This window comes from Lepisma saccharinum, chromosome 17, assembly GCF_977018435.1.
Source record: "Lepisma saccharinum chromosome 17, izLepSacc3.1, whole genome shotgun sequence".
NCBI lineage: Eukaryota > Metazoa > Arthropoda > Insecta > Zygentoma > Lepismatidae > Lepisma > Lepisma saccharinum.
In genome coordinates, this window is record NC_139245.1 from 35,475,545 (window position 1) to 35,500,122 (window position 24,578).

The 24,578-nt window shown below is 41.5% G+C and overlaps 1 protein-coding gene across 1 annotated transcript in view; it reads right to left on the reverse strand.

Moving 5' to 3' along the window:
* The window catches only part of LOC146001266 (putative oxidoreductase YjmC), a 103,148-nt gene that overhangs the window by 38,492 nt on the left and 40,078 nt on the right, over nucleotides 1-24,578 (reverse strand). Inside the window, exon 2 of the mRNA XM_083138572.1 lies at nucleotides 4,290-4,478. Within this exon, the coding sequence (XP_082994698.1) occupies nucleotides 4,290-4,478 (189 nt within the window). The remainder of the gene's footprint in view (nucleotides 1-4,289; nucleotides 4,479-24,578) is intronic.

Sequence of the window (24,578 nt, forward strand, 5' to 3'; positions counted from 1 at the left end):
TGTTGAATATAACCTGTATTGAAGGATATATGACTTTCTTTCAAAGTTAATCACAGATGATTGCACACACCTGATCACATGCACATTCATTACAAAACATTAGCAGAATGTATTTATTTATATTAATGTGAATGGGAACAGCAGTCTTTACCACAAAATTTGAACACGAGAGAGAAAACACAATGCCTCAGTGGCGTATTCTGAAAATTTGACCTATAGTTCCTAGCAACAATTCTTATTTATTGCATATATTTATTATATATTCATTAGATGTAAAAGAAATAAAACACCAATGTGGGTATGTAAGTAAAACAAAAACAGAAGTCTGACAAATTCAAATTTTCCTGCAATTTCTATTTTTGAAAAATGTTGGTTTACAAGCGGTAAACCAGGTAACATGAGAGAATACGCCACTGTCTTATACATACATTATGTGGTATTTAATGAGCAGGGTATATCAACATAAACTTGATAGCAACAATATGAAGTCTTCAAAGGCAGAAAAAATACAGAGGGAATATCTAATGAGATTGAACTTGTGCAAAATACTTGGGGCACTTCTGCTCAAGCTAGAGGCTCAAGCCCTTTCACGCATAATAAAAATTGCAACATATAAACTTTAGGTTGGAATATACAAGAAACAGTATTATGTTATTAAATTATAAACAAATATGGCCAGGAGTGAACACTTCTCTTCAAAAGAGTAGAGAGAGTTACACATGACCCAGCCACCCCTTCATATTTCAAGTTAGAAGTATGTTTGACACTTTCTTTTCATGCTCACTTCGTTGACCACCATTTGACAACCCAAGCCTTGGACATGCTACCTGCCAACCTTCGTGGAGTGATTACCACAGCATGCTATGACACCAGGGTCTCGGGTCTGAATCTCAGCCTGGGTATAGGTGTTAATAAGTGTCCCTTCATAACTTTTATCATATCATTGCTCATTCACATCACGATTATCCAAAAGTAAAATAAACCAAATTAATGAATCAGCACATTACCCTTGAGCAAATGGAGTGTTCACCACTCAATATGGCTCTTATTATGTTAATCCCTATATCCTTACTATATATTATATTTATTCAACTCGTGTATGATTTTAAGTATGTCATACTGAGTAGTGTCCCAAGTTTATTTCTTTTTGTCATAATCCTATACTTTGCTGCAGATAATGTTATCTCTATGTAAATCTTGTAACTGACAGTCAAAACCTTTGACACAGTAACACATCAGATAATTGTGTAAGAGAGATTGTGTGTTGCTTTATCAATAGTTTATTATAAGTGTGCGAGATATCCGAGAAATGATGTGTCCACTTGTTATGTACTTAATAGCAAAGAAATACTGTGTCAATATTATTCTATGATTTCAATATCTTTGCTCATTGTTGTGTAAAAGATAAGATACTGCGATTATTAATTGAAATTTGTGTGTTTAAGGTTTAGCTATTGCAGTGCTCAAAGTGAGGGGGGATAGTACCCCCAGCTAGCAGAATTTTCGCAAAGCATCCCCCAGCTGTCTCATTGTCACCATGTTAAACCATAGGAGCATTCCCCACTTAACACGAATGCACGACAAAACATTCCCCCCCAGCTAACATTCTCCACTTCAGGTGTTGAGCTATTCTCATGTAAAGCCAGTTGCCTTAGGGGCCAAATACATTGAATCATCAGCTCATGAACTTCTGACTGAAGGTACTGGGTTCGAGTGGTTACTGGACATGGTTATCTCCTTGTGAATGATCCTTCATCAATTTAATCTACAGACCATCCATCACCATCATCAGTAAATAGAAAATGCTTTCTCTGTATGGGCAGCAACTTTTAAATACCAGAAAAATATGACTGAATGCATACAGGGAGAAAACACTGAGACTTCTATATTATAAAACTCATCAAATATCACCATTTATCCTTAAAACACCACACAATAATTTGTTAAACGAACTTGATTTTGAAGCCTTTCAAATAGACCTGAATTATTTTCAATAAATAAAGCAAAAGAATATCTCAATTCTTGCTAGAAATGTATGAGAGGTCACATTGTTGCTGTGTCTGTTCGAATCATAATTGGACATTCAAGATATACCACTACATTAAGTTATGCTGCATAAAATTAATTTCACATTCTATATCCTCATGTGGTGAATACAATCATTATAGGACTGTATAACAATAATAACAATTTTAAAATAGAAAATAAACCTATCTGCTATACAAGACAAAGATTCAAGCCATTGCCTCATTGAATGCTTTTACTATCATTAAGTGCCTATTCAATATATTTCTAACAATCCTCAGTAGAGAGCATTCTATCTAGCCGTCAGATTTACTTTGATATCACAAGCTCTTACAGTTTGCTAACAGGTCCAAGTTATTGAAATATGGAGTGCTTGATCAATGGTTATCTTGCATTAGGACAGTTCAGGGCTTTCACAGCACAAAGTGCTGACAATCCCCTACATTTCATGGGCATACAAATTAAACCTGCTAATCTTGGGCTCTACTCTGCATGGGATTACTTCAATAATGAAACATTCATGTAGACATAGCACTTTGAAGTTTCATGTATTATCTACCATCTTCAGGATTCCATCGCCTCAGATATGGTACTGAGAATTCCAAATTAGGAATGTATTAATGGGGGTGATAAATTTTTTATCTGAGCTAGTTTTGTACCAAATGAATGTGTTATTTACCCATTGTTAATTTACTGTATTAGTGATGAAAACATGTTAGGAGTTGAACTCTGGAACCATACACTCAATAAATGTAATGAAAATGTTTTAATAATCAAAACAACATGTGCTCAATGCCAGCCAATGCTTGAAGTGGAAAATTTTAGGTGGGGTTTGTTTCGTCGAGCCTTGGGGTTAGCTAGGGGGATTCTTCTATGGTTTAAGATGGTGAGACATCTGGGGGATGCTTTGTGAAAAAAATTGCTAGCAGGGGGTTACCATCCCCCCTCACTTCGAGCACTGTCCAGTAATAAAAAGTTGATATACAAATCAAATTTTACAAGTTATTAAATTATGAATTTATGAACACCACCAACCTGCACAGAAGGACTTTAAATTATTTTAATTCCAAGAAGGACATATGAAATGTTTGACCATTTCCTTAGAAAACAGTTTGCTCCAGACATAATTACAAATTGTCTATTTTTGTACAAAATTAGCATGCTCGATTCTCCAATTTTTACATCATTTATTTTAGAATACAAGTTAACTGTATCTATTATAATGGAAATGGATTGTGATTATAATGCATGATATCATCCATCTATCTATGCACACGTATCATTATCTAGGATTAGCATTCTTGGATTTGACTGCTAGACTTTAATAACTATTGATAAACATCCTTTCACTTTCTCTCTTGTTCCCTCACTCTGTGTGTGTGTGTTTGCCTTTGACTGTACATGAATGTAGTCATAACTTGATATCTTGTTAGTGGCAAGTTTTTATCATAGGTATGTGGAAGGGAGTAAGGGGAGCATGTTCAACTAGAAAATGAATGTAAATCTAAAATAACATAGTAACAGTAATTTGCATTACTTATGATAATAATATAATAATAATAATAACAACAATGACAGCCCTTGATGGCCAAGGCCTACTTACCAACTACTGGCTTCACTCCTACATGCCTCAGCAGAGGTGGGCAATCATACAACCAGTTACAGGGTGACATGTGATCAGCACAACGAACTCCATCGTTGTAGGTTTTCTATGACCAGTGGGTTAAGCTACTCATTCTTAGCTCCTGAATTTCTTATGATGGTGGGTAGCCACTGGTCGCATACATTGGCCGAAGCCTCAGGAGAAAAATTATTATGCTTTCCCCAGGACACTCTAACCAGCGCACACCCCGTAGCCCAAGCCCAAAGCCTGATGCATTGCCAGGATGAGGGACACATTAATTATGAAAAGAACTGATATTATAAGTAAAGTACAAGTTTGTTTCAGGAAGGCAATAACTTTAGGATGCAGCACTGTTTTGGTGAAAAAAATGCCTTGCCTGCCTCGCCATGGAAAATATCCTGCAAAAAACCCATGATGTTTGTGGGGAATTTTAAGATCTTGTGGGCAGGGTTCAAAGGGACTGTGTAATAATTCAGTTTCAATTTTCAACCGATCTCCATGGAGGAGCGGTTAACACAGCATGCTACGATGCAAGGCTTTGAATCCCAACTTGAGCATGGGCTAATGAATACCCTTTCATGAACTTCATCATACCATCACTTATCCTCAATCAAATAAATATATCAATCACTTTTCATACCTTTAGCAACGACCCAGCCAACACCGACTTCTTGGGCTTTCTTAATGGCCAAATCCATGCAAAAGTTGCCTACGACAGGTCCGAGACCATTTCTGCCATCAACATATGCAGTGGCTGCAGTTTCCTTCACCACACTTGGAGTTGCATAGGGATCGCATATCTTCATCTTCACATCATTCACGTACATTTCTGTTCAAAATAGAAGAAAAAGTCAGTGACAGTTTGTCAGAGCTTCATCAATCAAGAAACAATACTATCACTGCTTGTTCTATATCATCATAGCCAAGAGATATGATTAGTGGCGTGCCCAGGAGGTGCCAGAACCTCCAACGTGGCCTACCTCTCTCTACATAAAAAAAAAGACCATAGAATGCAGAAAAAATTTCAAAATGTAGGACTGACTGCTAAAAATCAGAAACTAACTCCCTCTTAAGTACGCTATTGGGCACATTTATGGGAGCTTACAGAGTGAGGCGACAGGCAACAAGTGACAACTGGTACGTGTCGCTTGGAAGCAAACCTGTAGTAATATATGCAACCTTTTGAACCAAAGTGACATGACAAGTCGAACGTGTCGCCTGTCGCTTCGGTTTGAAAGTTCCCTTGCACATGTGTACAATATTTTGACTTGTTTCTCGTTTGTTTCGTTGAGGTGGGCACCCTCCACCCTAGCATGTGGTTATTTCTGAATTTTTGGAGAAGAACATATGAAGTGCAATTAAATCATCGCCACATGCAATGGCGTACCCAGGATTTTCGTAAAGGGCGAGGGATAAGTGCCTTTCAACTGATAAAGCATATCAATGATAAGACATAATTCATGGCTTATTTGCACATTTTTTTTTTTATCAGGACCCTTACATGAAAGTGCTACTGGTTGTGAAATATGATATTAAGAACCTTTCACAAGAGCTTTACATCTTGATTAATGTCACTCAATTATTTGATGTTTCTAATTGCAAATTGTGTTTTTTTCAAAGAGATAGATTAATTTCAACCTGGAATTCGATGTTTGTCCAGTTTTCGCAATGACAAAAGTTGTTTGGGAATTGATCTTAAGGCATAATATTTTAGGTTTGCATATTTTCTATATTAATTTATGATTGTTGAGAGTAGTTCACAAAGCACATCAGAAATTTGTAACATCAAGTGTGTCCTTGAAAATTGTGGGTTTAAGGAAGTGGCCTTGAATTACACTGGCTCAGTGGAGCATAATGCAGAAGATTCTTCAGAATTTTCTTATGTTTGGGTGTTACTTGCGAAATAATGACATAAGTACGCACACAATAGTAAGCCTAATGTTTCTGATCAGGATCAAGTCTTAAGTAAGTAAAACCAACGAGAAGAGATGATGTTTAATCGTGATGCTTATTAAACGGATGACAGCAATTCCTTGACTTCGCTCCATCAAATCTTAATTCTTACACAATTGTGACGACTTTATGTCTTCTGCATTCTAAACTAAAAGACAGAATGTGTTTGGAAAGAGGGAGAGAGAAGCGAAAGGAGAAAAAGACAAAAACACGTATAGAACCACGGAGAGGAAGAGAGAGAGAGAGAACTAATAAGAAAGAAGCAGTGGCGAGACAGAAAAATAACTAAAAAAAGAGAGAGAAAGAAGAGAGTAGAGTAGGTCAAGGTTGAAAACAGGAACGCCGAAACCGAAGGGGGGTAACTTGCCCTCCCACTCATCATCAAGGGGGGCAAAATAGTCTTATTAGACTATATTTTTTCCAACGTGTGTTTCGTTTTGAAAAAAATTAGAAAAATCCATGACAAAAATATTGAGCCCTCTGTTTATGTACTTGTAAAATTGTACTCCGTGGGAGGAAAGAAGTCAAATATATCTCATTGGAAAGCCAGAAGTATCTACCTTTAGACAAAAGTAAGACAAATTGATTTTAGCTCTGTCTGTTCTCTATTCGAACACAAATGTTCGTAAAAGTGTAGTTTTTTCGTGTGTTCTTTTATGTTCGACTTATAAGTCGGATTCAATTGTGTGTAGCTTCTTGTAAACCAGTCGTAAAAATATGACATTTCTTGTGATTGAAGCTTGTTTATGTGGAACAGTAGCGTACGCAGGATTTCATCAAGGGGGGTGTTATTTCGAAAACTATCTACAAATTCGCATTACCATTGTTTTATTCTACTTTAATTAATAATAATAATAAATTAATTAATAATTATTATAATTAATTAATTCGTTTAATTGCTATTAATAATTACTACTAATGCAGCTGCTATTTATGAAAAAATAGAACAAAATTACATTTCTTTTGTTTCTTTGTTACAAAATAATTGTCTAGTCAACGGTTATTTGTATATGATAAGTGAGACATTTTAAGTGTGAAGAAAATCCATAAAAACAAGCAAATATATTAAATTTATTGAAATAATCGAAATATGAAACTCATTCAAGGAGCCGCGCTGGTCTAGTCTGACAACTTCGTGGGATATCCGGGTTCGATTCTCGGAATTGGTTGGAATTTATCCAGCCTTGTCTCCGCACCCAGCCTCATAGCAATGGGTACCTGAGAACAACCCTGGGGGATGAAGGCTGCCGGAGCATGTTGCTGATCACATCACCTGCAAAATAGTTCGAGATCGAGAATCTTTGGGGCTCACCACACCACAACATGTGCCTTCATGGCACGGTGCTATATGCACGGGCGAATTTACATTACCTTTACCTATGGAACTCACCCAGGATGATGATGAGGCGCGAGAATAAATGTTGCTACATTCCACTAGGTTTTCGTTGAAAAGTACGTTTATAGACTTTCCAACACATTTATCACTTCTAGGTGATTCACAAAGCACTTCAACATTATTTAATGATGTGGATGTAGACTCAGCATCACTTGAGAGTTCACAAGGGGATGCGAAATCAGTACCGGGAAGAACGTTTGCAATATGGTCGGCACACAGCGACGAAGCAAGGAATTTTCACAATTCTCGCGAAAGTCACTGCGCGATTTTTTGCAAAAAAATTAAAAAAAAATTAAAAAATATGCAAAATTGAACTTTGCGGCCGCTTAGATTGTGTCTGGAATGTTGTGTTTTTCTTCATGCTGCATGGGAATAATAATTCAAATTATTATTATTATTATTATTATTATTATTACTGTCGCAGACCTTTGACAGTGATAAATTAGCCATTTTTAATTTTTTCTACAGCATTTTCCATAATATTTTAAAATCTCAAGGGGGGGGGGTTAAACCCGGTACCCCCCCCTTGTGTACGCCACTGATGTGGAAATATCTCAGACATATATAATGTTGTTAACACTTGTGGAACAGCCACAATTAATGTTTAATAACAGTGTTACAATCTCGGTAACGGTTAGCCCAATGGCGATGCAAAGCATATCGAAATGATGAGCATGGAATAAAAATGAAATTTCCATGCCTTATCTTTTCATATTCTGCGAATTGAAAACGACAGACAGAATTGTTTTTCTTGGCAACCGGCTCGCGCGTTTTCCTTCTCGTTGCTACGACGAAGTGCGCTTTGTAGCCACACGCCGCCGGCAGCCCTTTAAACTCTGCGTTCAGCCAGCATCTTTGACACGGAAAGTAAGACGAAAGTTTCGGTTAGAAAGCGAATTGTCGTGCACAGGGAAGCATTGTTCAGATACTGTAATTGACGACGAATGCAAATTTTATTTTATCACTCTTGTGTTCCTACCATGAAGTATTGCCTGAACTCGCACACATACATAAGATCCCTTACATGCAGTTTTTCTTTCCTGTTTTCCTTTGTTATGAAGTTGCAGGCACATTATTGTTTTTTATGCATAGGAGACTGCGAAGCCAAAAGTCACGTGTTCGAATATTTGTTAAGATAATTTATCGCCTTCATCAAAGCGTGCTCTTCGTTGCACTTACTCTGTTCAAATGTGTAATGATCCTGAGAGATCATTCTCATTAGTAACGCTAATGTTTATTTACTCGGTGTATATGTAACCATTGTTATTAGGTTCAAAGTTATTTTATTTACTTGTTCAATATTACATGTGTTAATACCTGCTTTGATAATTGTGTTTATCAGTAGTGAATTATTATTATTCTCTTAATAAGGCCCTGCGTGGTCGTAAAGAATATGTAATATTTCTTATAATTGTATATTAACGTTTAGCACACGTTTAATATTATAATATGTATTTATCGTTTGTGCCTTGAGCACGTAGTTCAATCGTCTGCCGTAGAGATGGCCTTGCCTGCTCTAGCACGGTTCCACGTAGTTCGCGTGAACGGCGCTAGAGGCGCTACCTGAACCGAGGCTATATAACCAGCCGCGGAGCAGATTTTCTTCAGTTGGAATACGGAGCATCATCAGTGATCGGTTAGTTCGTATGAACTTTCCAGCCTGATCATTACCAGTGCGTAATTAGAGATCGGTTAGTTCATTGAACTCTCCAGCCTAATTATTGCCTATTTTTGTGGGAGCAGGAAAAGATTTATTATCCATTTTGCCTTGACTCATCTCACTCAACAGGTCGCTAGGTGCCGTGGCTTGCCGCGAGTTGATAGCTTCCTGGAGATGAGGCCTTGCTCGAAAAGGTTTATTATCCATTTTCTTCAGTTGGCTTTCAGGTCGGCTCACGATAAGATCTCTCTTACCAACTGACCCGGAAGAAAGGAGCACTCCGCTCTTGCGAGAGGCCAAGCTTCTTAAAGAAGGAAGGAAGGAAGGTGCACTCCGCTCTTGCGAGAGGCCAAGCACCCGAGAAAAGCCGCACTCCGCCTTCCAGGGAGAGAGGTTGACCTCTGCCTTTGGCAAGAGAACCCACTCCACTTTCGAATGAGAGATACCCACTCCGCTTATTGGCGAGAGAGAAAAACTCCACTTTAGAGTGAGAGGACCCGCTCCGCTTGTTGCGAGAGGCTTCCTCCCCCTATCAACTTGCGGCACCCCGCCAGGGTAGTGTGACGTGGGGTTTCTAGGCAACCGCCCAGAAGGTAAATTACAGGTCAGTGAAATACTACGGTTATCGTGAGGGTGACCCTAATAGATGCCCCTTTGTTCCCCGAAAGCCAACAGTTCCCTGCAGCTACAGAAGTCGGCGCTAGTAAAGGACTGCACTTCCTGAAGTTTGTTGGAGCTAAGGATACGACCCCAGAGGCCAGCAGCAGCAGCAGTGTATCTGTCCCCAGTTTACGGCAGTTTGCAGAAGCCATTCTCCCCCCATTGTGTGGCAATATATTGGCCAAGTGAGTATAATATCCTACACGGGCGTGTGCTAAACTTACAACGTTTATAGTTGCATAAGTGTATCCAGCTACATTCATTAAACTTTCTCTAACGTTGGAAAGTGTATTTATTCCCGAACCCTGAGTGAAATAGAGTCTCATACCACCTCTGGAGAAAAGGTTAGCATAATGGGTAAAACTTTGCACAGCGTATGGTGCTACTGATTGGTCGTGGCCAAGTTAGTAGACTTGCATCCAGCTGACGTGCTCGTGTAGGTGTAGTAGGCACTTTTCTCGAGCAGGACGTTGCAAAGTTAATTGGCGCTTACACCGTGGGGCCCGAAGTGAATATTCCCGAACTGTTAACATTACTGGCAAGTGCAACACTAGGGTGAACTGTTATCGGAAATACTAGTGGTGGTGTTAAACAGCTGGAAGCACCCTTTCAAAGTATTTTGAGGCTTTTAAAGTGAAGAACTTACGTGAAACCATGGACAGTGATAAAGCAAGGAAGACCCTACGAAGCCACACTTTGACAATTTACACTAAAATTAAAGTAATGGAATGGAGCTTCTAACCCTGAATGCAGACAATTAAATTAGAACATGTGAACATGAAATGACCATTTTTTATAACATAACCAAAAAATTATCAGACACGGAAGTTAGGTTCGGGGTTCCTGAGTCACTTTGCAAATAAGTGACACTTCGGCGTTAACAGTACGGTGTTGATACTAACAATGCACGTTTACATGGACATAGACCATCTGAAGAATACTCTACCGGACTCTGCTACATTGCGTGGTCATTCATCTCTCCTGGACGCGGGACTTGCACACGGTTCCTTTGTGGCGAAATTGTTCTCCGAGGTCGATCGCGACAAAGGTTGATTTGCGACGACATGGTGTACTTGCACCTCCTTAGCACTTCGGGCGTTCCTCTTGTCACTAGCGTCGGGTGTACGTGGTCACGCGCCGGTCCGGATCTCTCTAGTGTCGGGCATCAATTGGACGTCGATCTGGAATCATCTCTCTCTCTGGTAACGGGCTTCGATTGGACGTCGATCTGGAGTCGTCCTTCTCTCTCTATCTATCTCTGGTAAAGAACTTCGGTTGGAACGTCGAACTGGAACGTCCTTCGGGCTTTGGGCAGTGGTTGGCTTTGGCGTCGTTTTTGGCGCTGGCTGGCTGGCTTCACCGGATGACGGCGATGCATCGTTGCAGGTGTCAGGGAAGTCGACGGACTCCCTTCTCTATCTCCTTTAGCCGCCCATTATTATGTAGTCCACGCTTGGCAAAAACAAATCACCGCGTAATACTTCACCAAAATAAGGCGCACACTGGTAACTCTCTATCTGCAATTCGCTCACGGTACGTAAGAAAACGAAGTCCACGGACACAAAACAATAATCATGCAAGAGTGTAGCGCGGAGATGCTCTATCTATGAAATCCGGGTAAAGACTGTGTCTGGAATCGTAGTACTCTTGTTTTTATATCACTTTCGAATTTGTCCGTTGAGAAGCACGCTAAAGTGGCTTGGCTTCGGTTTCCGAGGAGATGGAAATGACCTCTGTCCATTGTCTTTAAACGCGGTGACCAGCGCGTCCTCGATCCTTGCAGGCTTGGGCTCCAGCTGATTTTCCTGGTCATCCGTGAAAAATGGGTTCGCCCACCCGCTGTGACTTCTGGCCCGGTCCCGACGAAAATAATCCTTCCTTATCTCCGCGTTGGTGCAAATATGTCATGTTCTAAGCAATGACGGTTCGGCTGTCACTCAGGAAAAACTCGTTTCCCAACTCCCGACGTCTGGCTCGGATACAAATTTATCCACGAAAAAAAATCAAACCTCATACTTTTATCTTTGAACATAAAATGAATCGATAAACAAAAATAATTTATATTGAACTGCGTTTCACATGTCACTGGATACCGTGACATCCACATGTATCCAACCATGTATGCACTCTTTTTCTCTGTACACATTAAGATTCCATAATCAAGAGCGTCCGGAAAGGGGGGGGGGCAACCCCTGGAAAACGAAAGTCAACCAAAAATTACATATTTCACACATATAATTTAGTTTCAGCCACAATAATGTGTGTTAATTATTGCACGAACATGATAAATTCAAATTTAAGCAATGTTTTTTGAGGGATGGACACTATTATTGCCATGTTGCCCCCCACCTGGAAAAAAATACCTTCCTTGCCCCTTCCTGGAAAAAATCCTGCCGACCTCCATGTCCATAATCTTAAGATACTTGATTAGCAACATAAAAATATGTCCGTAGAATGTGTGAATACATTATCATATGTATAATGAGAAGTTCGTAATTGATACCGGTGACAAAACGTGGTGTTTTCAATTCAACCCGCAAACATAACATCAGGGTCTACAGTTGCCAAAAAAGTAGACAGTTCATTACCATGTTTGCATGTTCCTTTGAATGCAAGGGAATAGTTCACCATGAATTCATTGCAGAAGGACATTGTGAATTGACAGTTTTATTTCGAAGTGATGACAGGTTACGGGAATCTATTTGGAGAAACAACCTGAACTCTCTACCATGACAATGCTCTTGCAACTGCACATGATGTGTTAGGAGTTCCTGGTTACAAAATCAGTTACAAAAATGGACCATTCCACATACTTTATTCACCTCACTTAGCTCCATGCAATTTTTTGTTTTTAACAACATTAAAAATCTCCTGAAGGAATAAATGTTTGCTAACATCCAATGCAACGGGGAATTACTGCTAGGTATTTCTGAAAGGATTTTCAAGACTCTCTCTGGCAGACATACAAATCTTTGAAAGACATCAACAGTGTAGAGCTACTCAAATTTTACTTTCACAGGGCCATTCTGGGAATTAAATTGCCACACCTCATAGTGTTTAAAAATAAAGCAATTTATTAATAAATATAATTATCTGTACACATTTCAATTCGACGAACTTTGTAGTCAAGCAGAAATATCTTTTTTACAATAAGATCAACTCTCCCTAAACTACAAAATATTTCTAAGAGATAGAAGATATAATAATAGTGTCAATATACCACGACTGATAACCTTAGTGGAAACAAATCTTTTCGGATAACAGTGGTGCGTAGAAATTAAACAAATTATATTTAAATAATATAAACCTGAAATCAATCTAGAAAAGGAAAAAAGGCTGTAATAATTGCGAAAAAGTTTGTGCACATAACATGTGTGCTTGTATGTGGGTTTGTCTTGTGTAGTAGGTGTGCTGTCTAGTGTGTTTGTGTTTATCTTATGTAGTAGTTATGTTGTCTAATGTATTTCTGTTTGTCTTGTGTAGTATCGGTGATGTGTATGTATGTGTCTTGTGTTGTAGCTGTGCTGTCTAGCATGTTTGTGTAGTAGTTGTGCTGTCTAGTATGTTTGTTTTGTCTTGCGTAGTAGTTGTGCTGTCTAATTTGTTTGTGTTTGTCTTGTGTAGTAGTTGTGGTGTGTAGTTAGTTTATGTTTATATTGTGTAGTAGTAGTAGTACAAGTGGCCCGGTACTGAATCATCATTTGGGGCTCGTGGGGCTCGATCGCCTTAATGGATTTCTCTCGTAAGGCGCAGTGTTGCCAACTCCTTACCCGAAAAAATCACCAAGGTTGTGGCGCTCGTCGTAGCCTTTTATGATGTATATTTTGAGGGCAGAGTTGGCAACACTGTGGGGGCACTGTAGCCTTTTATGAGGGGGGGTTTATTGCTCTCTGTTTACATCTGGCAATACTACCGTAGATTTTTTGACAGTGTTGTTAACCTACTGGGCTTTTTCACTGTAAATTTTTATCAAAGGACCTGAGGGGCCTATGTATTTTTTATGTCTGGCAACACTGTTGGGGGCCTAGTGTTGGCGACACTTTCGGTTTTTACTGTAGCCTTTTATGAGGGGGGTCTATTGCCCTCTGTTTACATCTGGCAACACTACCACTATTCATACTTTTTCTCACATATAGGTGTACGTGATGAATCACCAAACAGATTTTTCCTAAGTCATGAATTGGAGGGTTCTATGACAACCTATATTAATTCTCGTAAGAGAACAGAAAACACACACACACAAAAAAAACAATACTGTGGTCACTACAACAAATAGTCTTCTTCAACCCCAATCCAACAACCCAAAAATCATCCTAACCAGAACCATGTAACTATCTGCCATCTGTTAGAGGTTTTGTGAACTATGTGGTGTTTTGTTTGTGTGTAAAAAAAAAATGCAATGCTTTTTGCACTTGGTTATCATCACCTAACATGTTATTAATTGTTTTTTAAAATTAATTACAACTGAAAACTAATAATTAATATTATCTAAAGTTACTAATTAATATTATACAAATAATTGATATATTTTTTTTTGTTCTTGTTGCTAGTGTTGGGTAATTACAGTTGTTGCAAAATATTAGCTCTCGCGTATGACAGTTTCTGAGTTTTGTTGGGTATATATAGACGAATCGAAATTTTACTTGTTATGTTAAATTGTATGTTAGGGTACATGGTAGGAGAAATCATTGTATATTAGAGCGCTCTTTTAATGATTTGCCTATAACTGCATACAGGCAGCCGTAAATTTAGCATAAAATATCCTGATCCTGTTTCTTCTAGCATGTGCGACGTTTGTTGTGGTGGCTTCTTGGGGGAAATGTGATTCTCCCATGATGTCATCTGACTTACTAGTATATGCGATACGAAGAACAGGTGTGTATGTGGCTTACTAGGATTAGGCTCATGGTAATGAGGTCCTAGTAGCTGAAACGTTGTCGGGGTATTTTGCAAAAATTTTCCTTAAACAGTTAACAAATATAATATATATTTTTTTTAAATTCAGACATTAGATGGATTTTACAAATATATTTTTAAAAAAATAGGTTAGGTAATTGTGGCTTCTACAGCTCGCCAAGCAGGGTGCTCTTGCATAAGCTCTTATCAGTCTGTAAGTCAGCAACAAGCAACCTGCGCTAGAGGTAGATGCTCTTGACATCATGAAAAATGAAAGCTTTTTCACTGTAAATTTTCATAAAAGGACCTGAGGGGTCCATGTATTTTTATGTCTGGCAATACTGTTGGGGGCCTAGTGTTGGCGACACTGTGGGTTTTTACTGTAGCTTTTTATGAGGGGGGGTTTATTGCCCCCTTTTTATATTTGGCAATTTTATTGGATGTTCCTTTTTTTGAGGCTCGAAATTATTATTTGAGGCTTGAAATCATTATTTGATGCTCGTCGGTGTTGCCAACCCACTCTACAAAAATTCTACTATATGATCTTTCACTGGCTAACCTAACCTAACCTAACCTAACCTAACCTAACCTACTCTAACCTAACCTAACCTAACCTAACCTAACCTAACCTACTCTAACCTAACCTAACCTAACCTACTCAAACCTAACCTAACCTAACCTAACCTAACCTACTCTAACCTAACCTAACCTAACCTAACCTAAGCTAACCCACCCTAACCTAACCTAGCCTAAAGCAAGGAGCTGGCAACCTTGCTTGAGGCTTGCCTTACAGTGCATAAAGCAAGGTTGCTAACCTACTGGTATTTTTGCCATAACTTTTTACAAAAAAGAGAGAGGAGAGAGAGATGGAAGAGTTAAACAACCGACAGCCCACCTACAGCTTTTTTTTGTCTAACCTAACCTAAAGCAAGGTTGCCAACCTACTGGTACTTTTGCCATGGCTTTTTACAAAAAAAAAAGAGAGAGGAGAGAGAGAGGGAAGAGTTAAACAACCGACAGCCTACCTACAGCTTTTTACAAAAAAAAAGAGAGAGGAGAGAAAGAGAGGGAAGAGTTAAGCGTATTATCTGCTTTCATGTCAGATTTTACCAACCTGTGAGCTGTAGTGTTTAGGTGACAAGCGACCTGCTCAAATATGAGTTGGCAGCACTGACTTATAAACCCACTGGGTTCCCTTGGCATGTTTTTTCATGATGTGTTGCTAGGCTATTGAGCATCTTGGCGTATACAATGTATATATTTTGAGAGGGGGGTTATAGCTTTTTATGCTGTACGAATACTGGAAGCTTGACAGTGACAACCAACAGAGTAGGTAAACCTACATCCAGGAACTGGCAACACTAGTTTCTGACAGTGAATTTGAAATAAAATATTAAACAAAATACATGAGTAAGCACTGTGATTACAAATAGTACCAGTGTTGTGCCCCCAACTCCAACTGGGCAACTGGGGGAAATAATTGTACAACAATGTGTACCTAATTGTACAACAACTTGTACCTAATTGTACAACATATACACAGACATAAAAGAGAGAGCCTTCCCGCAACTTACTTCATGTACAATTTATATGATTTTACAACTGTGAAAAGAAAGCATATGTGTTCTGTATGCACACATTTATTCTTATTTTTCGAAGTTGAATGAAAGCATATGTTTTTACGCTCTCGTAATACTAACCTTGCTCCACTGATTTTAAATTGCTTCCATCCGCTTTTTTTTCTGTGTTATTTCCGCATGTATGCAACATTTGCTTTCAATAGACAGAAGGAATGTTAGTATAGCAGGCTCCGAGTTTACAATTTATTAAATTAAACAATAATTTATGTAAGAATATACTTGTACTTACCGAACACAAAATAATAAAAAGCACATGTGAATGTTTGCGTGTACAAAATGCTAATTAGCGAGAGTTAATTAAGCAAGGCAAGTAAAAGAAGCAAAATAGAACAACATATGGCGGCGTGAAAATATGTAAAAAATTCGATTCAGAGGTGGATCGAATTAAAGTTGGGGGATATTTTGCATTTTTTCCCTATAATGTACAAAACATTTACCGTACATAATCTTTTCCATTTACAACAGTATAAAATAAGAGGAATGTGTGACAATATCCATATTAATTAGGAAAGTATGTTGTATGCTTGGTTAGCTAATTGTGTCTTCTACAGCTTCACTGTATAGAGGGAAGATGGAAAAAGAGAGCTCTACGGAAACTGACGCTCTTAACAATATTGTACGCCCGTGAAAATTACATATAAATAAGGCATAAGCGTATTATCTGCTTTCATGTTAGATTTTACCAACCTGTGAGCTGTAGTGTTTAGGTGACAAGCGACCTGCTCAAATATAATACTGTTGACAATATTGTACGCCCCGTGAAAATTATATATAAATAAGGCATAAGCGTATTATCTGCTTTCATGTCAGATTTTCCCAACCTGTGAGCTGTAGTGTTTAGGTGACAAGCGGCCTGCTCAAATATAATACTGTTGACAATATTGAACGCCCCGTGAAAATTATATATAAATAAGGCATAAGCGTATTATCTGCTTTCATGTCAGATTTTCCCAACCTGTGAGCTGTAGTGTTTAGGTGACAAGCGGCCTGCTCAAATATGATACTGTTGACAATATTGTACGTATATTGTATTGTATAGGAGACTAGAAGCATATAATTTGGCGAAAAAAAAAAACCAAGTAAGGTCATAGAAAATAGTTAAAAAAAAAAGTGAACAATTATATTTTGCATTGCACAGCATTAGGTATTAAATAACATACCCCCAAAAAAATCTCTGCATTATGCGTTCTGAAAAAAATTGCCCTACGTGCCAAATTGCTGTGTCAAGTAAACATTTTCAAAGGCACTGTCGTACTTGTGTGCCGGGAAAGCGAATATGTGCAACCAAACTGTGCTCTAAGTGTGGAAAAAAATTTTCTATTGACTACTTCAAGGGACACCAGGTTACTTGCAAGAGCACTGGAACATCTCTACCGCAACCTTCCAAGCGAAAGGTAGAAGTAACCTCCCTCGATGCATCGCCACCTGCCAAACGCGTCAAGCTGGCGAAGAAAGCAGACCGATTTGCGTTTGAGCATTTATTAGAAGACTTTAACATAACATCAGACAGCTTCTGCGATGTGCGTAGTTTTCTGGAGAGCGAGCGAGCTAAGATAATATCCATCCTCAACGATGCATTGGCTACATACTCCACTAAATTCTATGCTGTGCTATGCTGCAAGTATAAGAAACCATCTGATGAAATATATAAATTCTTCCATGCCACAAAAGCAAAAACACTGCATCAGGCAGATGTCACTGACCTCGACAGCATCTACAACAAGTTTGTCGAGGAGTTTGTGGCAAAGCACGAGGAGCATCAGGCTAAAGGCTCGGGCGGTTCGCTGTGTGGCGACCCCCACGAACTTTGTCTGACACTTAGCAAGTTCCTGCCACTGGCAGGGTCTAGCTATATTGCCCTGCCACCCGAGGTTGAAGCAAGGAAAGCTGTTCTCAATATTCAGTACAAAGACACCAAATGCTTCCTCTGGTCGGTGCTGGCAGCATTGCACCCTATACCTAGGGAAAACAATCCACGCCGTGTTAACCACTACACGCAGTATGAGTCGGAACTGAAGGATGCAATGGCCGGGATTGCCTACCCTGTAGAAGTCTCGCATATTCGCAAGTTTGAGGTTAGTGCTCGTGACTTGTTGGGCCTGCAACTAGCCATCAATGTTTACGGTCTCACCGAGAACGAAAATGAGGTCCACCCCATCCGGGTGAGCAACGTGAGCAACAACAACGAGGTACGAGAAATCAACCTCCTGCTCATCAAGGACGAAACCCATCACCATTACACCCTTATCCGTTCCCTCTCTCGGCTTGTTTCGAGCCAACGGAGCAAAGACAAAACCCACGTCGAGGTGTGTCGCAGGTGCTTGGCTACATTTCATAATCGAGAACAGCAAAATTACCGGCGCATCAGAGGACCCAACATTGCTGCTGAGAAGCTAGCTCGCCACATGCTCTACTGTAGTACCAAGAAGCCTGCACGAATTATCCTGCCCGAACCTGGTGCAGTAGAGTGCTTTCGCATGCACAGTGCTATGGTGAAGCATCCTGCCTATATTGTAGCAGACTTCGAGGCCTTTCTTCAACCTCTGTCTAACTGCGAGCCCAACCCCGAAACATCCTCTACCATTCCTTTCCAAATCCACGAGGCCTCGAGTTACTCCTATGTTGTGGTGTGGCGAGACCAACATATTGCCTCCGAGCCCTATGTGTATCGCGGTCCCGACCCGGTCAAACACTTCCTGGAGAGAATGCAACAGGAAGCCATCAAGATAGGGAAGGTGCTGTTGGCCCCCAAGCCCATGCTGCCTCTGTCTCCCAAAAACAAGCATCAGCACGAAATGGCTCTAAATTGTCCTGTTTGCAACTCGGTCTTCACTGACGATAACAAAAAGGTCCACCACCATGACCATTATGGGACCGGAAGCTACATTGGCCCGTGGTGCAACAGATGTAACTTGAGAGCCAGGGACCCGCGCTTCATACCGGTCTTTTTTCACAATGGCTCGGGATATGATTTCCATCACTTGGTCACACATCTAGGGTACGACAATGCGAGAATCAATGTCCTGGCACAGAACGAGGAGCGTTATATTAGCATCAGCAAGTGGGTGCCGATCCCCAACTCAAGCAGCAGCATCGAGCTTCGGTTCCTCGACTCTCTGAGGTTCCTCCAGGCAAGCCTCGATGCTCTTGCTGGGAAGCTCAGAGACGACCAACTAGCCATTACCACATCAAGTTTCCCGAACTTAGATGTCGCACTCATCAGACGTAAAGGGGTCTACCCCTACGAATACGTCACAGGCCCTTCCAAGTTCGAAGAAGAGTTGCTGCCTCCCCAGGATAAGTTCTACAGCCAGCTGAGAGGTTCTGGTATTACCGACGAGGAGTACAAGCATGCTCAGTCTATGTGGGTCGAGTTGGGTTGCCGAACTTTCGGTGATTACCACGATGCATACCTGAAGCTTGATGTGACGCTTCTTGCCGATGTGTTCCAGGCGTTTCGGGCAACTGCGATAAACATTTACAACCTGGACCCTGTATATTTTTACAGCCTTCCTGGACTGGCATGGTCGGCCATGCTCCTGCTGACTAAAGTTAAACTTTCACTTATCTCCGATAATGATATCATGCTTTTCATCGAGAAAGCTATCCGGGGCGGCATGGTCCAAGTGTCGCAACGCTTCGCACACGCCAACAATCACCACATGGCCACTGGTTACGACCCCTCCCAACCATCAAGCTACATCATGTACACTGACGTGAATAATCTTTACGGGCACTCCATGATGCAGCCACTCCCAACAGGACAGTTTGAGTGGGCTGACCCCTCCAACTTCGACATCGAAAGCTTCGACGATTCAGAACATGGGTTCTTCGCCGAGGTGGACCTTGACTTCCCCGAGAAGCTGCAGGATACATTCTGTGACCTTTCGCCTGCTCCGGAATTGAAGTGTCCACCTGGCTCGGATCAACCGAAGCTCGTCATGGACTTGGAGCCCAAAAAGCATTATGTGCTACACTACCGGAACCTCCAGTGGTTAATGCAGCAAGGGGTCTCGGTCAAAGCAGTTTACAACGTGCTCTTGTTCAGGCAGTCTCCATGGTTGAAGCCGTACATCGAACTGAACACCAACCATCGCACTGCTGCCACTTCGGAACTTGATCGCGATTTTTTCAAATTAATGAATAATGCGGTATTTGGGAAGACCATGGAGAATGTGCGAAATCGCGTTGATGTGAGGTTGGTGACGAAGAAAACACAGTGTCGTCGACTTGTTGCAAGCCCGCTGTTCGGGTCTCGAACAATTTACAACGAACAGATGTCTCTGATTCACATGAACCGGGGCAAGGTGCTACTCAACAAGCCCATCTATGTGGGAGCTGCAGTTTTGGATCTGAGCAAGTTGTGCATGTTCGAGACATATTACGGCATACTACGTGCACACTACAACCACAATATCTCGCTCCTCTACACAGACACAGACAGCTTGGTGTACCATGTTCGCACGGCCGATGCGTATGGTGATATAGCCAAAGTTCCAGCTCTTGTCAAGCTCTTCGACACATCGGGCTATCCCCAGCTAAACCGGTATGGAATTCTGCCCCAGAACAAAAAAATACCCGGCAAACTCAAGGACGAGAAAGACGGGGATGTGATTGTGGAGTTTGCTGGACTTCGTGCCAAAGCCTATGCGATCCGGGCTGAGGGTTCTGTAACAAAAAAGGCAAAGGGTGTAAGCAGGCAAGTGGTTCGGGAGCACCTCAAGTTTGAGGATTACCTCGAGTGCCTCAGAACAAAATCGCCCATTCTACAAAAAGAGCATCGTATCCAAAGCGTCGATCATGTGCTTACAACTAATATTGTCAGGAAAGTTGCTCTGGATGCACACGACGACAAGAGGTGTATTCTTGAATGTGGGGTCCATACACTTCCGTGGGGCCACTATCGCCTCCAAACTAGTAAGGCCTGCCCAGAGTGTAACAAAAAGTAATAGGCAATGCGAAAAAAACAATTTTAATTTACTTCCACTTCCTCGATTACATGCATGCATGGCACAGCAAAATTAAACTTCTGGAAACTGCTAATTGCAATTTGTACTTATATATATATATAAAATTCCACATTTCTTATTGTGTGCTATTTTTTTTTTATTTATTTAAAACTATTCAGTCACTCTTTCATTCTTGACGTCATACACAAATGTTTTCTCTGCAATAAGAATGACACTGCACAGAGTATCTGCAGGCAAGGCATCGTGGAACTCGCATACAATCTTGATGTTGGTACGATCGTTGACCACCACTTGCTTCCTCTTAGATGTGTTGATGACGGTCATGGGTCTCCGTGCTTTGAATTCGCTGGGCGCGTAGTACATGTCCACGCTTCCTTCGGTTACGCGTTTGTAAGCCGTGTAAGCTTCGTAAAGTTTGAGGTAATCGTTTTTGGTCACGTCGAGGTTGTAATTCTCGCGCGGGAACACTTCGTTCCTACCGTTCTTCAGATAAACGTTCTTGATCTTGCAGTCGTCGAACTTGCTGGAATCTTTTTCCTGATCGTTATCGCGTCCGGTCTGAAAAAGCACTACGACGAAATCTGGCATGTCGAACTGTATGTTGTTGAACTGTGTCGTCACGTCGAATTCCATGTGACTTCCCGACGCCATCTTCTGCACGCACTGGTAACCGTGAAAGTGAATCGGCACCTGCGGACTTTTCAAGATCTCCGCTTTGTACTTGAGGGCGTAGTTCGTTTCGTATTCCACCACCGGCATTCTCAATTCCATGCTCCGGATGACGCATTTCGCTGCTTCGGGTAAAGTGTTGGCTATCGGCGTGGTGCCGTCCGGACCCAAAGTAGCGTATCGCATCAGTGCGTCGTTGTCGTTGGCCGCTCTTCGAAACGTGATCCTCAGTCCTCCCTTCCACATGATCTCCTTGTAGTCCGAGAAGAAACCAGGCAGCAGACGCATGGGAAAGAGCACCGTGTGACTTTTCGTCGATATTTTGGTTCCGGCTTCGAATCCCCCGGCCTGGTAGTACGCTGCGTCCGTTTTGGATAATTTCAACGTTCCCACTGCCGTCGACGTGATGCCTGGATAATCTATTCTGTCGATGACGGTGTTGTGTTTCCTCACCTCCACCTGCGAGAACAGGTGAGGCACGAAGTTGTCCACGAGTATCAAGTTTGCTGCTGCAGGAAACGCGTCTCCGCTTTCCTTCTTCACCACGTCGAATTGAAGGTAGAGGTCCGCTCTGTGAGGATGAATGAACCCGTCGCCTACGTCCACGTCGTATTCGATCTCCCTGTTCGCTTCGTTCAGATTGGCGAACGTGCGACGGTTGGGAGGGAAAGATTGCAATTCGTAACTTTCGATTTGCTCCATTTTACATGTATGGTTATTTATTATATGTTGATCTCCACGATGGCCGTCGTAGTGGCACCTGCGAAATCCACCACGTCTCCTTTCTCGTTCGTCACCACCAACTCTATGTCGTCTATGCGGTTGCGACATACTGGAAAATAGATCGGCGAAGAGAGCGTGTAGATGATCGGTTCCATGAACTCGGAACTTGGTTTGAAAGTGGCTATGATTCCCGTCTGCTTGTGACTTCCTAACAATCCGTCCGAAGATTTCGTGATCATACCTTCCGCCACGTTACAGTGTACGTTCAGAGTCTCTATGGCCAAGAATTTAGGAATGTTGGTTGCTACGTGCTTGATGCCAGCTTCGAGTTTGGTGTCGTTCTCGAAACCTAAAAGTTCTCCCATGGTGCCCAGGTCCACGGTCTCCGTCGCGGATAGGATTTCCACTCTGTGCGTGACCGAATTTTGAGAAAGATATGTGCCTTTGGGTAATTGAGCTTGCAAAGTGGAAAGATTGTATTGTCCTGGCGTGACGACGATGTGTTCGCTTCCGACGCTAATTTTGTTGTTGTGCTGCGTAACATTAGGTATGAGGTACATGCTGTAGAATGCACGCAGAGCCACGGATTTAGGATAGACGATGTCGTCGTGCAGCGTGAGTTTCAAGATTGAAGATTCGCTCGTGAGATGGAACACGCCCATCCTAGTGATGCTGTTTGAGGTTCCACAATGCTTTCTGGAAATCCTCGATCGTAGGGTTATTTATTTTAGAGAGAAACGCGAGCACGGAGAGGCAGAGATGACCGCAGTTCACGTCTCCGAAATCTTGAATGCGTTCGTCGTTGTAGTATATGGAGGTTTTGTTCGTTTTCAGATAATGAATTAAATTTGTAGGTGGAACACCTCCGAAAGAATCGAAAACGAATGCTTTATCATCATCTTTGTGGTAACATATCCAATGCGTGCCTGGATTTTCTTCACCGTCCAAGTTGACTACTCCGCATTCTCTTCTTTTAACGCTTGAAGGTAACGAGTCGGACATGAAAACTCCTCTGAAGTGTTTGATTTGTAACGGTTCGATCAGAGATTCAATGTCTCGGTTGGTGAGTGCTTCTGTTTCTTTTTTTTAAACTTCTTCATCACGCCCTTCCCCCCTTTCTTCTCCATGGCCAGGTTGTGACGTTTCTGTTCTTCCAACTCGGCCTTGTTCTTCTTCGAGTCGATGACGGTTTTCGCGATGGCGGCACTTCCACCGGCCAAACTTCCAACGGCCCCCAATGCTGCTAGGATGGCCGGGATGCTGAATATGAAACCTCCGATCTTTTGCTGTTTCCGCGAACGCTGCAATCTTTTCAATTGAGGTGTGCTGAGCAGCAATTTCATTCCGTGTCCTTTCGACAAGCAAGAACGTTTCTTCTCGCGTTGTTTCTTGGTGAGTAACCCATCGAAGGCACCTAGATTTTTAAGATTGGAGTATGGTATCTGGTACACGACACCCTTGGGCTTCATGTTGATGCTCTATGTGTTATTTTCACGGTATGTTATTTATATATATATTCTGAGATTTTTTCTTGTGTAGTTTTTTTTACGGTATGTTATTTATATACCCCACCCCAATTTTTGTTTCGTGTTCATGGCGATGGTGGTACCCAGTGCGGCGACCCGTTCACCCAACGATGCGTCTCTGCTCACGAACCTTTCGAAAGCTGCATGTTCCAATTTTTTGTCTGCTTCGTGACGTGCGTCCAGATCCGTCTGCGTGGTGTTGTAGGCTATGTCGTGATCTTTGCATGCCGCGTCCAACGGATTCACACCCTTGTCTCCTCTCTCCAATCTTTTCTCGAGTTTGGTGCCCGGTCCGCAGTACTGGTAGCCAGGTAGATGCATCTCGAAAGGTAACTTGTTGATGATGTCGTTCACGAGTCCCTTTCCTTCGGCCACGTTCCAAAATTTCGGAGGCAGCGTGTTGATGATTTTGATCAGGTAACCTATGCCCTTGTCGTCGTTCACGATGAAGTTGGAAAGTTTCGTGCTGATCATGTCCACGATGCCAACCTTCTCGTTGTAGAAATTACGGTTGCCTGCATTCTCTTCGCCGGCTATCACCAACAATCGGTCCACGAGTTTCCTAACGTCGTCCTCCCAAACGAATTCTTTGGGTAACGTGTTGTAGCGTTTGACGCCGCTGCCTGTTTTGACCTGGTTCCAAATCGGTTTGATGAGATTCCTGTACTTCTCGCCGCTGCTCGATTTCACCCTATTCTGCGAGGCGTCGTTGTTCTGGTACAAGGCATCCGTCATGATCAGAATTTCCTTGTAACTTTGGTAATCTTCGTCGGTGTAATCTTTCGGCTGCTTTTTGGCGACGAGTTCCCACAGTCCCACCGTACCCGGATACCTGT